Here is a 12,803-nt window from a genome sequence, read left to right as displayed (position 1 = left end):
AATTTGTAAGTCGCTCTGGATAAGAGCGTCTGCTAAATGACTTAAATGTAAATGTAATGTAAATGTATTTAGAGGGTAAGTTGGTTAGGATGATATCTATGAGAGTGCCCGTGTTTAAGGCTTTGGGGAGGTACCTGGTAGGTTCATTGATAATTTGTGTGAGATTGAGGGCATCAAGTTTAGATTATAGGATGGCTGGGGTGTTAAGCATGTTCCAGTTTATGTCGCCTAGCAGCACCAGCTCTGAAGATAGATGGGGGGCAATCAGTTCACATATGGTGTCCAGAGCACAGCTGGGGGCAGAGGGTGGTCTATAGCAGGCGGCAACGGTGAGAGACTTGTTTTTAGAGAGGTGGATTTTTAAAAGTAGAAGTTCAAATTGTTTGGGTACAGACCTGGATAGTAGGACAGAACTCTACAGGCTATCTTTGCAGTAGATTGCAACACCGCCCCCTTTGGCAGTTCTATCTTGTCTGAAAATGTTGTAGTTTGGGATGAAAATGTCCGAAATTTTGGTGGTCTTCCCCTAAGCCAGGATTCAGACACAGCTAGAACATTCGGGTTGGCAGAGTGTGGTAAAGCAGTGAATAGAACAAACTTAGGGAGGAGGCTTCTAATGTTAACATGCATGAAACCAAGACTATTACGGTTACGGAAGTCATCAAAAGAGAGCGCCTGGGGAAAAGGAGTGGAGCTAGGCACTGCAGGGCCTGGATTCACCTCTACATCGCCAGAGGACGAGTAGGATAAGGGTACGGCTAAAAGCAATAAGAATTGGTCGTCTCGAACGTCTGGAACAGAGAGTAAAAAGAGGTTTCTGGGGGCGATAAAATAGCTTCAAGGTATAATGTACAGACAAAGGTATGGTAGGATGTGAATACAGTGGAGGTAAACTTAGGTATTGAGTGATGATGAGAGAGATATTGTCTCTCGAAACATCATTGAAACCAGGAGATGTCATTGCATGTGTGGGTGGTGGAACTAATAGGTTGGATAAGGTATAGTGAGCAGGACTCGAGGCTCTACAGTGAAATAAGCCAATAAACACTAACCAGAACAGCAATGGACAAGGCATATTGACATTAAGGAGAGGCATGCTTAGTCAAGTGATCAAAAGGGTCCAGTGAGTAGTGAGGTTGGTTGGGGTCACGGCGATTTAGACAGCTAGCCAGACCATCGGTAGCAAGCTAGCATAGGATGGAGGTCTTTGATTAGCCACCTCGTGCGTTTCCGTCGGTAGGATTAGTGGGGTTCCGTGTGGTAGAGGGGATGAATACAATTCACACACAAAAAACAAACAATAGATATAGTTATAGAGGCCCAAGAAAAAATGTTAAGAAAAAAATAAATGGTCCGATAGGTCTAATCAGCTGCTATCTGAAAAGACAGCTAACGATTAGCGGACCGCAGATGGGCGTTCAGGTAACGTCGCGACGGAGAAGCCAGCCGGATAACTCCCCGGGAAGATAACATCGGTAGTCCAGTTGTGAAGGCCCGGTGGGGCTCCGCGTTGGCAGTAAAACGGGTCCGGACAGGTGATTGTAGCCCAGGAGTGATTGATGGAACTCTTCAGCTGGCTAGCTCCGGAATAATTGATGTTTGCTCCGGAATCGACCAAAGCCGGATAGCAGCTAGCTAGCTGCGAGATCCAGGTATAAATGTCCAGAGTTAGCGGTTGAAATCCAGGGACATGGAGAGAAAAATAGGTCCGGTATGTTCCGGTCTGAGCCGCGCCGTACAAAACTGGCGATAGATTTTCGAGCTAAACCGTGGTTAGCTGAATACTAACGATTAGCCAGTAAAGAAGCTAACTAGCTTCTGATTAGCTTCAGGCTAGCTTCTGGCTAGCTTCTGGATTAGCTTCTGTGGAGGATTTCAGATTTGAGGTAAATAATACTTTATTTTTTATAAATATAAATTGGTGAGGCGGGTTGCAGGAGAGTGTTTTGAAGATGGAAATGGAAAATAAAAACTTTATATATAAAAAGGTATGTGAAGAAAGTTGTAAATATATATATATACAGGACACGACAAGACGAGGACAAAAGACGTCTGAACTGCTATGCCATTTTGGAACACCTGAGTTTTCAAAAGAGGAGATTTGTATAAACCTCGCTGTCTGTTTCAATATTGAAATTCGATCTCCAGTTGTCCTGTAGTAATGAACGTGCAGGGGTCGGGAGTCTGGCAAGACAGGGAGGAATTGGCATCATTTTCATGGATATATAAAGAAATGTCCACAGAAAATAGGTCAAAGCTAAATGCAGCTAGTTTGCAGTCTTTCCTTTTTCAGTTTGAAGTGATTGTGTTAGCTGTGTTGTTGGCTAGCTCCTCTGAACAACAATGTCCTGACAAGAGAGCACATTTTCTATGCCAGGTAAAATCGTGTATCATTAGCTCATTGTTATAGATGTATCCAAATAAATGTCACTCGAAACAGCTTAAACAAATGCAAATGCTGCAACTTTGTTGTTATTTTGGCTGCACTGTTTGACATGACTGTAAATTATCCGTAGTTGGCTAACTAGCAAGCAAGGGATAAGAACGTTGCCAGCCAGTATGGCAATAGAACATTTAGAATGAACGATTGGGTCACATCCATAGATACAGAACAAAAAGACTTGACGACTGGGTCGCTTTTCTGGTAGCCGAACCGATAAAACGAACGACCAGCTGGCTTGGATAGCAACCTTCGATTTGTGTATGTCACGCCCTGGTTTGGTTGGGTCAGGGGGTGATTTGGGGTGGGCATTCTATGTTTTGTTTTCTATGATTTTGTGTTTCTATGTTTTGGCAGGGTATGGTTCTCAATCCGGGACAGCTGTCTATCGTTGTCTCTGATTAGGAACCATACTTAGGTAGCCCTTTTTCCCTCCTTTCGTTGTGGGTAGTTAACTTTGTTTGTGGCACTAATGCCCTGTAAGCTTCACGGATGTTTTTTCGTTTGTTGTTTTGTTGGCGACATTTTGAAATAAAAAAGAAAATGTACGCTCACCACGCTGCACCTTGGTCTTCTTCCAGCAACGGCCTTGACAGTATATCTCGTGGAAGGAGAAAATAGTATGAATAAATTCATTAAAAAATATGTTTTTATTAACATACTGTACCAGTCAGAAGTTTGGACACACCTACTCATTTCAGGGTTTTTCTTTATTTTTTGTATTTTCTACAGCGTAGAATAATAGTGAAGACATCAAAACTATGAAACAACACATATGGAAACATATAGTAACCAAAAAAGGTGTTTATCAAATCTAAATATGTTTTATTTTTTAGATTCTTCAAAGTAGCCACCCTTTGCCATGATGACAGCTTTGCACACTCTTGGCATTCTCTCCACCAGCTTCACCTGGAATTATTTTCCAACAGTCTTGAAGGAGTTCCCACATATGCTGAGCACTTGTTGCCCAAAATAGGGCTATCTTCTGTATACACCCCTATAGTGTCTCAACACAACTGATTGCCTCAAACGCATTAAGAAGGAAAGAAATTCCACAAATGAACTTTTAACAAGGCACACCTATTTATTGAAATGTATTCCAGGTGACTACCTCATGAAGCTGGTTGAGAGAATGCCAAAGTGTGCAAAGCTGTCATCAAAGCAAAGGGTGGCTACTTTGAAGAATCTCAGATATAACCTATATGTCTTCACTATGAAAAACCCTGGAACGAGTAGGTGTGTCCAAACCTTTGACTGGTATTGTATGTAGAAAGAAAGAATACTATATTTCCCTTGATCTAGTGATGCTGAATGTAAAAAATGGCTCGACATACCCCACTCTCCCCTTCTTCAAACTATTTTTACTTAGTTACTTTATGCCACTGCACGTTAATGCTATGGGGACAGGGATTTTCCGACCACACACTCTTCTGGATACACTTTCTGAAAAGAATAGTAAAAAGGTCTCAAATGGACTTGAATTGTCAACAGCAGTGTTTAATTTGAGCCGGATACTGACGCAACAGGATCAGGCACCTCTCTGTTTTGGACTGTCCGGTACTTCTCGTGGCATGAAAAATAATTGTAACTTTTTGCTATGTAAACATTTAAATAAAAGCGAATAAAGATCATTCAAGTTGCCTCTTTGTTAATTCTCCTGCCCCCACAAAAACAATGTGATGTGATAAAGTAGACCAGGCCTAATATTCTAAGAGTTGATTTGGATTGGACCGGGCCAGATTTACAGTTTGCGCAACATTGTAATCTATGTTTGAGACCAACGCGTGGCTGTGTGAGAAGCGCGCCAGTATCTCTCATATAACTAGAATGAGATTCACTTTCTATGATCTCTCGTCCGCTCTGCTCTGTTTCCACACACCTAGGCCTAGGCTATTGATCGATTCAAGACGAGGTCGTTTTGGTCAGTGTCAAAGTAGCCAAGCCATTTCCATCATTAGTGTGGTATTAAAAAATATTCTGTCTCCAGTCATCTAAAATGATGTAGAATTGCATTAAATGTGTTTATAGAAGGCCAACATTTTCCTAGACCCTAGGCTACTAAAAATGTTCCTCATGTGTGCAACTTCTGTAAATGCCTCTACTCTTCTGCTCTATACCACTACGCAAATGTGATGATATGCATGCAATGCTTTATTATAAAGGTGGGGGGGGGCGGGGTTTCATGCATTCCGTTACCTCAGTACTCCCCAGGTCACCCCCCTCTAGCACTCACTTTTGTTCCGTCACCTCCCCATTTACAAATTAAGCACTGGTCAAACGTGCATGTAAGTGAATCTACCTATAAATGAGTACATGTTTTGTCGGTTGGTTGTTTCAGATGCTACAGGAGCAGACCAGGTGCTGCTGTGCTGCTATAAAGGACTTACTGCAGCCTGGTTCAGAGGCAGCTGTTCTCACTGAGGTAGGCTAAACACACCACACACTGATTCAACACCCCCCAAAGTTCACATACCGGTAAAGGGTTAACTTGTTTAGTGGAAATTACCACTAAGGACTCAAAGTTAAATGAACAGATCTTTATTTTCAAGGCCAGAGAGGTTACAACAAGCTTCATAATCAAAGTACAAACTAGGTGTCTCTGCTCTCAGGGTGCAATAGGCTGATGACCTTACACACGTAGTTTCTAGGTGTTGGGCCAAAGTAACAATGTGTTCCTTTGTTTCTGTCCTATCAGTCCCCTCCCTGAGAACAGTCCCAGAACATCCTAACACAATAATCAGGAAACAACACGCTACATGTAGTCACACATTTACAGAGGACACTAAACATGTCCATTACACTTACACAAACCTAAGATATACTGTACTGTTGATGTTTTACTATGGCTTGAATGTGTGAAACATTTGATCTTATGCCTCTTCCATGGCATTTTTGTTACCCATTTACCCTGTTAAGGTTGTTAGACATGCAGATATTACTTGAGAAATGATTCCCTCCCTCTGCGTGCCAGGTTCCGTTTGAGGCCAGCCTACATAGCCTGTGTGATCTGGAGCGCTGCTTCAACCCAACCAGTGGAGCCATTGTGGAGGGAAACACACTGATAACATGGCTCATCTCCCTGCTCGTCTGATACCCTATCCAGTCTATGGACCGGCACAGCACCATAGAAAAAGACAAACCCAATGACAGGAATCAAATGGCCAAGACCGAAGATAGCATATTGCACCTACCTAGCAAAGTGACTTCACCAGATTCTTTCACTCTGAAATAAATGAGCATAGATAGAGTATTTTTGCAAAAACTAAATTCAAGCGCTTTTCATTTCTTATTCTTTATTAATGTATATGACTAAGCTCACAAATCAAATGTATATGAAAAGGCTCATGTGTTGTCATAAAATACAAATTGGACCTCTTAGAACAGCAGTGGTAAAGTTTCCTATGACTCTGGTTTCCCCAACTGGCGGGCTGAATTTGGCTCGCAGATGGTTTTATTTAGCCCCGCAAGCTTGTTGCTCAATATAGTTGATTATCCCTGCTAGAACTCCTCTGATTAAAGGTCCCAAATAAAAATTGCCTTTGAATAACCAAAACATGATCCATAATATTTTTTACACTATTAAGATGCTCAGTATTGAAGAAACGGCACCTTTTCTTTCATCTCTAACTATCAGGAAGCCTGAATGAACAGGTTGAGTGGGCGGGGAGCTTATATTCATGAGCTCGCCTTGACTGACAGTTGTTGGAAGCACCCTAGTGATCGTTGCCAGGTAACAAGGGAAACAATGGGCCACATGTCATTCCGAGCCTAAATAGTATACCTCACCCCATTTTCTCTGCAAAATGCTCATGGTCAACAGAGCTGATCATGAACTGTTGGATATCAGACAAACAGCAGCAATACACAATTGCATTTCAGACATTTCTTTGAAATTTTTCATAGCCAAGATATTGATCAACACTCATGATAAATAAAAGGTTAAAATCATGGCAAAACATCATTTGACAGTAACAAAAGTATATGTACAGTGGGGAGAAGTATTTGATACACTGCCGATGGTGCAGGTTTCCCTACTTACAAAGTATGTAGAGGTCTGTAATTGTTATCATAGGTACACTTCAACTGTGAGAAACGGAATCTGAAACAAAAATCCAGAAAATCACATTGTATGATTTAAGTAATTAATTTGCATTTTATTGCATGCCATAAGTATTTGATACATCAGAAAAGCAGAACTTAATATTTGGTACAGAAACCTTTGTTTGCAATTACAGAGATCATACGTTTCCTGTAGTTCTTGACCAGCTTTGTACACACTGCAGCAGGGATTTTGGCCCACTCCTCCATACAGACCTTCTCCAGATCCTTCAGGTTTCAGGGCTTTCGCTGGGCAATACGGACTTTCAGCTCCCTCCAAAGATTTTCTATTGGGTTCAGGTCTGGAGACTGGCTAGGCCACTCCAGGACCTTGAGATGCTTCTTACGGAGCCACTCCTTAGTTGCCCTGGCTGTGAGTTTCGGGTCGGTGTCATGCTAGAAGACCCAGACACAACCCATCTTCAATGCTCTTACTGCGGGAAGGAGGTTGTTGGCCAAGATCTCTCGATACATGTCCCCATCCATCCTCCCCTCCATATGGTGCAATCGTCCTGTCCCCTTTGCAGAAAAGCATCCCCAAAGAATGATGTTTCCACCTCCATGCTTCACGGTTGGGATGGTGTTCTTGGGGTTGTACTCATCCTTCTTCTTCCTCCAAACATGGCGAGTGGAGTTTAGACCAAAAAGCTCTATTTTTGTCTTCTCCAATTCCTCCTCTGGATCATCCAGATGGTCATTGGCAAACTTCAGACAGGCCTGGACATGCGCTGGCTTGAGCAGGGGGATATTGCGTGCGCTGCATGATTTTAATCCATGACGGAGTAGTGTGTTACTAATGGTTTTCTTTGAGCCTGTGGTCCCAGCTCTCTTCAGGTCATTTACCAGGTCCTGCCATGTAGTTCTGGGCTGATCCCTCACCTTCCTCATGATCATTGATGCCCCACGAGGTGAGATCTTGCATGGAGCCCCAGACCGAGGGTGATTGACCGTCATCTTTAACTTCTTCCGTTTTCTAATAATTGCGCCAACAGTTGTTGCCTTCTCACCAAGCTGCTTGCCTATTGTCCTGTAGCCCATCCCAGCCTTGTGCAGGTCTACAATTTTACCCCTGATGTCCTTACACAGCTCTCTGGTCTTGGCTATTGTGGAGAGGTTGGAGTCTGTTTGATTGAGTGTGTGGACAGGTGTCTTTTATACAGGTAACGAGTTCAAACAGGTGCAGTTAATACAGGTAATGAGTGGAGAACAGGAGGGATTCTTAAAGTAAAACTAACAGGTCTGTGAGAGCCGGAATTCTTACTGGTTGGTGGGTGATCAAATACTTATGTCATGCAATAAAATGCAAATGAATTACTTAAAAATCATACAATATGATTTTCTGGATTTTTGTTTTAGATTCCGTCTCTCATAGTTGAAGTGTACCTATGATAAAAATTACAGACCTCTACATGCTTTGTAAGTAGGAAACACTGCAGATTTTTCAGGTTATCAAATACTTGTTCTCCCCACTGTATATTGGAGCCATATGCCCAATATAGGCACCCCACCACCCTCCAGTTTGCAGGACCCCATAGACTTGTAAATTCTGAACACTCATCTCCCGTCCAAATGCATTTTTTTGTAAATTATAATAATTTACAAAATGTGATATCATAAACTCAGCAAAAAAAGAAACGTCCCTTTTTGAGGACCCTGTCTTTCAAAGATAATTTGTAAAAACCCAAAATACTTCACAGATCTTTATTGTGAAGGGTTTATACACAGTTTCCCATGCTTGTTCAATGAACCATAAACAATTAATGAACATGCACCTGTATAACGGTCATTAAGACACTAACAGCTTACAGACGGTAGGCAATTAAGGTCACAGTTCTGAAAATGTAGAACACTAAAGAGGCCTTTCTACTGACCCTGATAAACAGTACAAGAAAGATGCCCAGGGTTCCTGCTCATCTGCGTGAACGTGCCATAGGCATGCTGCAAGGAGGCATGAGGACTGCAGATGTGGCCAGGGCAATAAATTGCAATGTCCGTACTGTGAGACGCCTAAGACAGCGCAACAGGGAGACAAGACGGACAGCTGATCGTCCTCGCAGTGGCAGACACCAGGAACGCACAATCCCTCCATCAGTGCTCAGATTGTCTGCAATAGGTTGAGAGAGGCTGGACTGAGGGCTTGTAGGCCTGTTGTAAGGCAGGTCCTCACCAGACATCACCGGCAACAACGTCGCCTATGTGCACAAATCCACCGTCTCTGGACCAGACAAGACTGTCAAAAAGTGCTCTTCACTGACGAGTACTGAGTCTGAATATGCAATATTTGGTATTGCATTTGTTTTTCAATGTTAGTATTTGGAATGTATGTGCCTGAAATTCTATTTTAAATGAATAACTATGCCTTACAGTATGTTGGGTCTGTCTTCACAGGCTTCACAGCATATCCCCCATTTGGCCTGTCTTTACAGGCTTCACAGCATATCCCCCCTTTGGCCTGTCTTTACAGGCTTCACAGCATATCCCCCCTTTGGCCTGTCTTTACAGGCTTCACAGCATATCCCCCCTTTGGCCTGTCTTTACAGGCTTCACAGCATATCCCCCCTTTGGCCTGTCTTTACAGGCTTCACAGCATATCCCCCCTTTGGCCTGTCTTTACAGGCTTCACAGCATATCCCCCCTTTGGCCTGTCTTTACAGGCTTCACAGCATATCCCCCCTTTGGCCTGTCTTTACAGGCTTCACAGCATATCCCCCCTTTGGCCTGTCTTTACAGGCTTCACAGCATATCCCCCCTTTGGCCTGTCTTTACAGGCTTCACAGCATATCCCCCCTTTGGCCTGTCTTTACAGGCTTCACAGCATATCCCCCCTTTGGCCTGTCTTTACAGGCTTCACAGCATATCCCCCTTTGGCCTGTCTTTACAGGCTTCACAGCATATCCCCCTTTGGCCTGTCTTTACAGGCTTCACAGCATATCCCCCCTTTGGCCTGTCTTTACAGGCTTCACAGCATATCCCCCCTTTGGCCTGTCTTTACAGGCTTCACAGCATATCCCCCCTTTGGCCTGTCTTTACAGGCTTCACAGCATATCCCCCCTTTGGCCTGTCTTTACAGGCTTCACAGCATATCCCCCCTTTGGCCTGTCTTTACAGGCTTCACAGCATATCTCCCCTTTGGCCTGTCTTTACAGGCTTCACAGCATCAATCAGAAGACACACCTCCTCCTGTTTCCTACCCAATTACAGTTCCTTTCCCTTGGTTTAAAAACCCTGTCAGTTGTTTGCTCTAGAGCTCAATGTCTCTGTAAATGCCATATGTCTGTAGATCGCGCTGGTTCACCCTCTCCTACTATGTCTCTCTATTGTTCTTTATGTATTGAGCTCTCTTTTGTTTGAGCACCTCCATATCACTTTGTCCTCACCTGTGAGTATTGTTTTTGGTTATGGTGTTTGTTTGCTCGTGGGAAAAGGGGGAACCAAGACAAGTCGCCCATGGGCATACACTACCCGTAGGTAAACTTTGTTAAAAACACTAGTTAGAACAGGGCGGACCACCCACTGTATTTTTGGTTAGTTAGCTGTTGTTGAAATAGGCTAGTCTAGCTTAGGGGTGTTTTTGAATACTTACTATTTCTTTCCTTGGGTCCAGCTCAGCCCCTTTTCCTGCTCCTCCCCCCATTACCGTGTGTTTTCTAATAAACCATGTGTTTGACGGTAATTTAGTTATCTGTGATTATTTCGTTCTCACTTTTACTTTTTCACTGTTATAATTTACATGAGTTATGTTACGGGTCTCGTTACCATCTCCACTAGTCTGTCGGGCCAAAAGGGATTCGTAACACTCTGCTTGAGCTAACGGTTTTCTAAACAAAGCTGTATGATGTGCACATGTGATGACAGTTTTAAGGTGTTACATATTTAAATGAGTTCGCTACGATTATAAGACGCTAACATTGATGTGTAAAATGTCCGGCATTACGTGACGTTGCGTAATGTGGATGAGTTTATTGGCTGACATAATTGCAAGAGATCTGAACATTCTCAGATGGCGACAGAAGAGGACTATTGGGACAGAGACACAGAAAGGTGGGTTCCTGTGGAAGAATGGTGGTTGAAGAAGAAGTTGACTAGAATGAGGAAAGCAGAGGGTGGAGATGGCGATGGGGTGTTGAAGAGATTGATGTCAAGGGCAAACAGTGAGCCATGCGCCAGACCAAGTTCTGGAGGTGAAATGAAAGCGAATGAGGGTGAGAAGTTAGGTGGAAGGTGTGGCGAAGAGCTCGGAGCCTTAGTCTGGCATTGATGCATGGCCTTTTTTATTTTTTTTTATTTTTTTTAAAGAATCTGGTCCAGTATGAGAACTTTTAGGAGAAAGTAGATCCTTGCCTTTTGGTGGATCCATTTGTGGTTTCAGGATGGGTGGGGAAGGAGTTAGGTTCAGTGGAATCAGTGAAGGTAACCTGTAGTGGACTTGTTTGTGTTTCTTCTGTCCAGAGGGAGCGGGTGCTCCAACTTGTGTCAAGATCTGTTTCTTGCTTCACACTCAGGAATAGGGCATCAATGAAAGGAATGATATCTGGGGTAGCAATACGTGTGGAGGTGGAACAATTGAAGTTGAAGATTCCTGGTATTTGTGACGCCTGCTTTTTGGTGTGACTCAGACCCGGTGATGAGCGTGGTGAAACAGAGGAGTCACTGTCAGTCAAGAGTTTTTACCCGACAGTCATGTTAGGATATATCAGGTATCCTGTTAGAGCTTTTGTACCGAATCCACTGCTCTGTTTCAGGTGCAACTTAATGGTCATGTTACAGCAGTGTGGAGGAGGGAGATGCCAAGATGTGGGAAGTGTGCCAGAGGGCATGGGACAGAGGATTGTGTAGTTTCGGTGGATAGAATTGTGTTTCAACTGTAGGGGGTGCTCATGTTGCTGGGGATCGGAGGTGTCCGGTGTGAGAGAGTCCGGTTGAGGTGGCCAGAGGCAGAAGGTGTTGTATGCTGAGGCATTGAAGAATGTCGAGATGTATGGGTCAAAGGTGAGAGATCTGGAGGGGATCCCTGTGAGTAGTAGATCTGTGCCAGCACAGAGGGATAGGCTAACGAGTGATATATGCTTCAGTAAGATTGGATTCTTAGCATTCATAGCAATGGTTATAAACTGTACGGCAGAAATGGAGTGTAAATCACAGAAAATAGATGTGTTGGTGGCAGCTGCAGAGAAGTATTTGGATATATGAGATTTGACTTCAGAGTTACACAGGGTGTGTTGAGTGGTGGTGTCTCGTTCTCTGAGGTCATTAGCATGGTGCAGGAGCAGATAGGTTCCAAAGTAGTGGAATTTCGGTAGTGGGTTTTTGGTAGGTTTTAAAAATAAAAATAAATGTTTTGCTATTTTCTACATTGTAGGATAATAGTGAAGACATTAAAACTATGAAATAGCACATATTGAATCATATAGTAACCACAAATCAAAATAGATTTTAGATTCTTCAAAGTAGCCACCTTTTGCCTTGATGACAGCTTTGCACACTCTTGGCATTCTCTCAACCAGCTTCATGAGGAATGCATTTTAATTAACAGGTGTGCCTTGTTAAGTTATGGAATTTTTTCCCTTAATGTCTTTGAGCCAATCAGTTGTGTTGTGACACAGTAGGGGTGGTATACAGAAGATAGCCCTATTTGGTAAAAGACCAAGTCCATATTATGGCAAGAACAGCTCAAATAAGCAAAGAGAAACGACAGTCCATCATTACTTTAAGACAAGAAGGTCAGTCAATATGGAACATTTCAAGAACTTTGAAAGTTTCTTCAAGTGCAGTCGCAAAAACCATCAAGCCACAAGAAAGGAAGACCCAGACTTACCACTGCTGCACAGGATAAGTTCATTAAAGTTACCAGCCTCAGAAATTGCAATCCAAATAAATGCTGTAACAGACACATCTCAACATCAACTGTTCGGAGGAGACTGTGTGAATCAGGCCTTCATGGTCGAATTGCTGCAAAGAAACCACTACTTAAGGACACCATTAATAAGAAGAGACTTGCTTGGGCCAAGAAACACGAGCAATAGACATTAGACCTTTGGTCTGATGAGTCCAAATTTGAGATTTTTGGTTCCAACCGCCATGTCTTTGTGAGACGCAGAGTAGGTGAACGGTGATTCTGCAGCAATACGCCATCCCATCTGGTTTGCGCTTAGTGGGACTATAATTTGTTTTTCAACAGGACAATGACCCAACACACCTCCAGTCTGTGTAAGGGCTATATTAGCAAGAAAGAGAGTGATGGAGTGCTGCATTAGATGACCTGTCT

General features: G+C 43.1%; 1 protein-coding gene across 2 annotated transcripts in view; it reads left to right on the top strand.

Moving 5' to 3' along the window:
* The window catches only part of LOC118366064 (cilia- and flagella-associated protein 54), a 72,494-nt gene extending 66,501 nt beyond the window's left edge, over positions 1-5,993 (top strand). For both annotated transcript variants that reach the window (XM_052491705.1, XM_052491704.1), the window contains 2 exons: positions 4,779-4,862; positions 5,412-5,993. In XM_052491705.1, coding sequence (XP_052347665.1) covers positions 4,779-4,862; positions 5,412-5,531 — 204 coding nt within the window. In that variant the 3' untranslated portion in view covers positions 5,532-5,993. The remainder of the gene's footprint in view (positions 1-4,778; positions 4,863-5,411) is intronic.
* Positions 5,994-12,803: the final 6,810 nt, after the last annotated feature.

Source organism: Oncorhynchus keta, chromosome 33 (assembly GCF_023373465.1).
Source record: "Oncorhynchus keta strain PuntledgeMale-10-30-2019 chromosome 33, Oket_V2, whole genome shotgun sequence".
In the NCBI taxonomy this organism is placed as follows: Eukaryota; Metazoa; Chordata; class Actinopteri; order Salmoniformes; family Salmonidae; genus Oncorhynchus; species Oncorhynchus keta.
The sequence above is the reverse complement of the archived record's forward strand: the minus strand, read 5'-3'. Positions and strand labels throughout refer to the sequence as shown.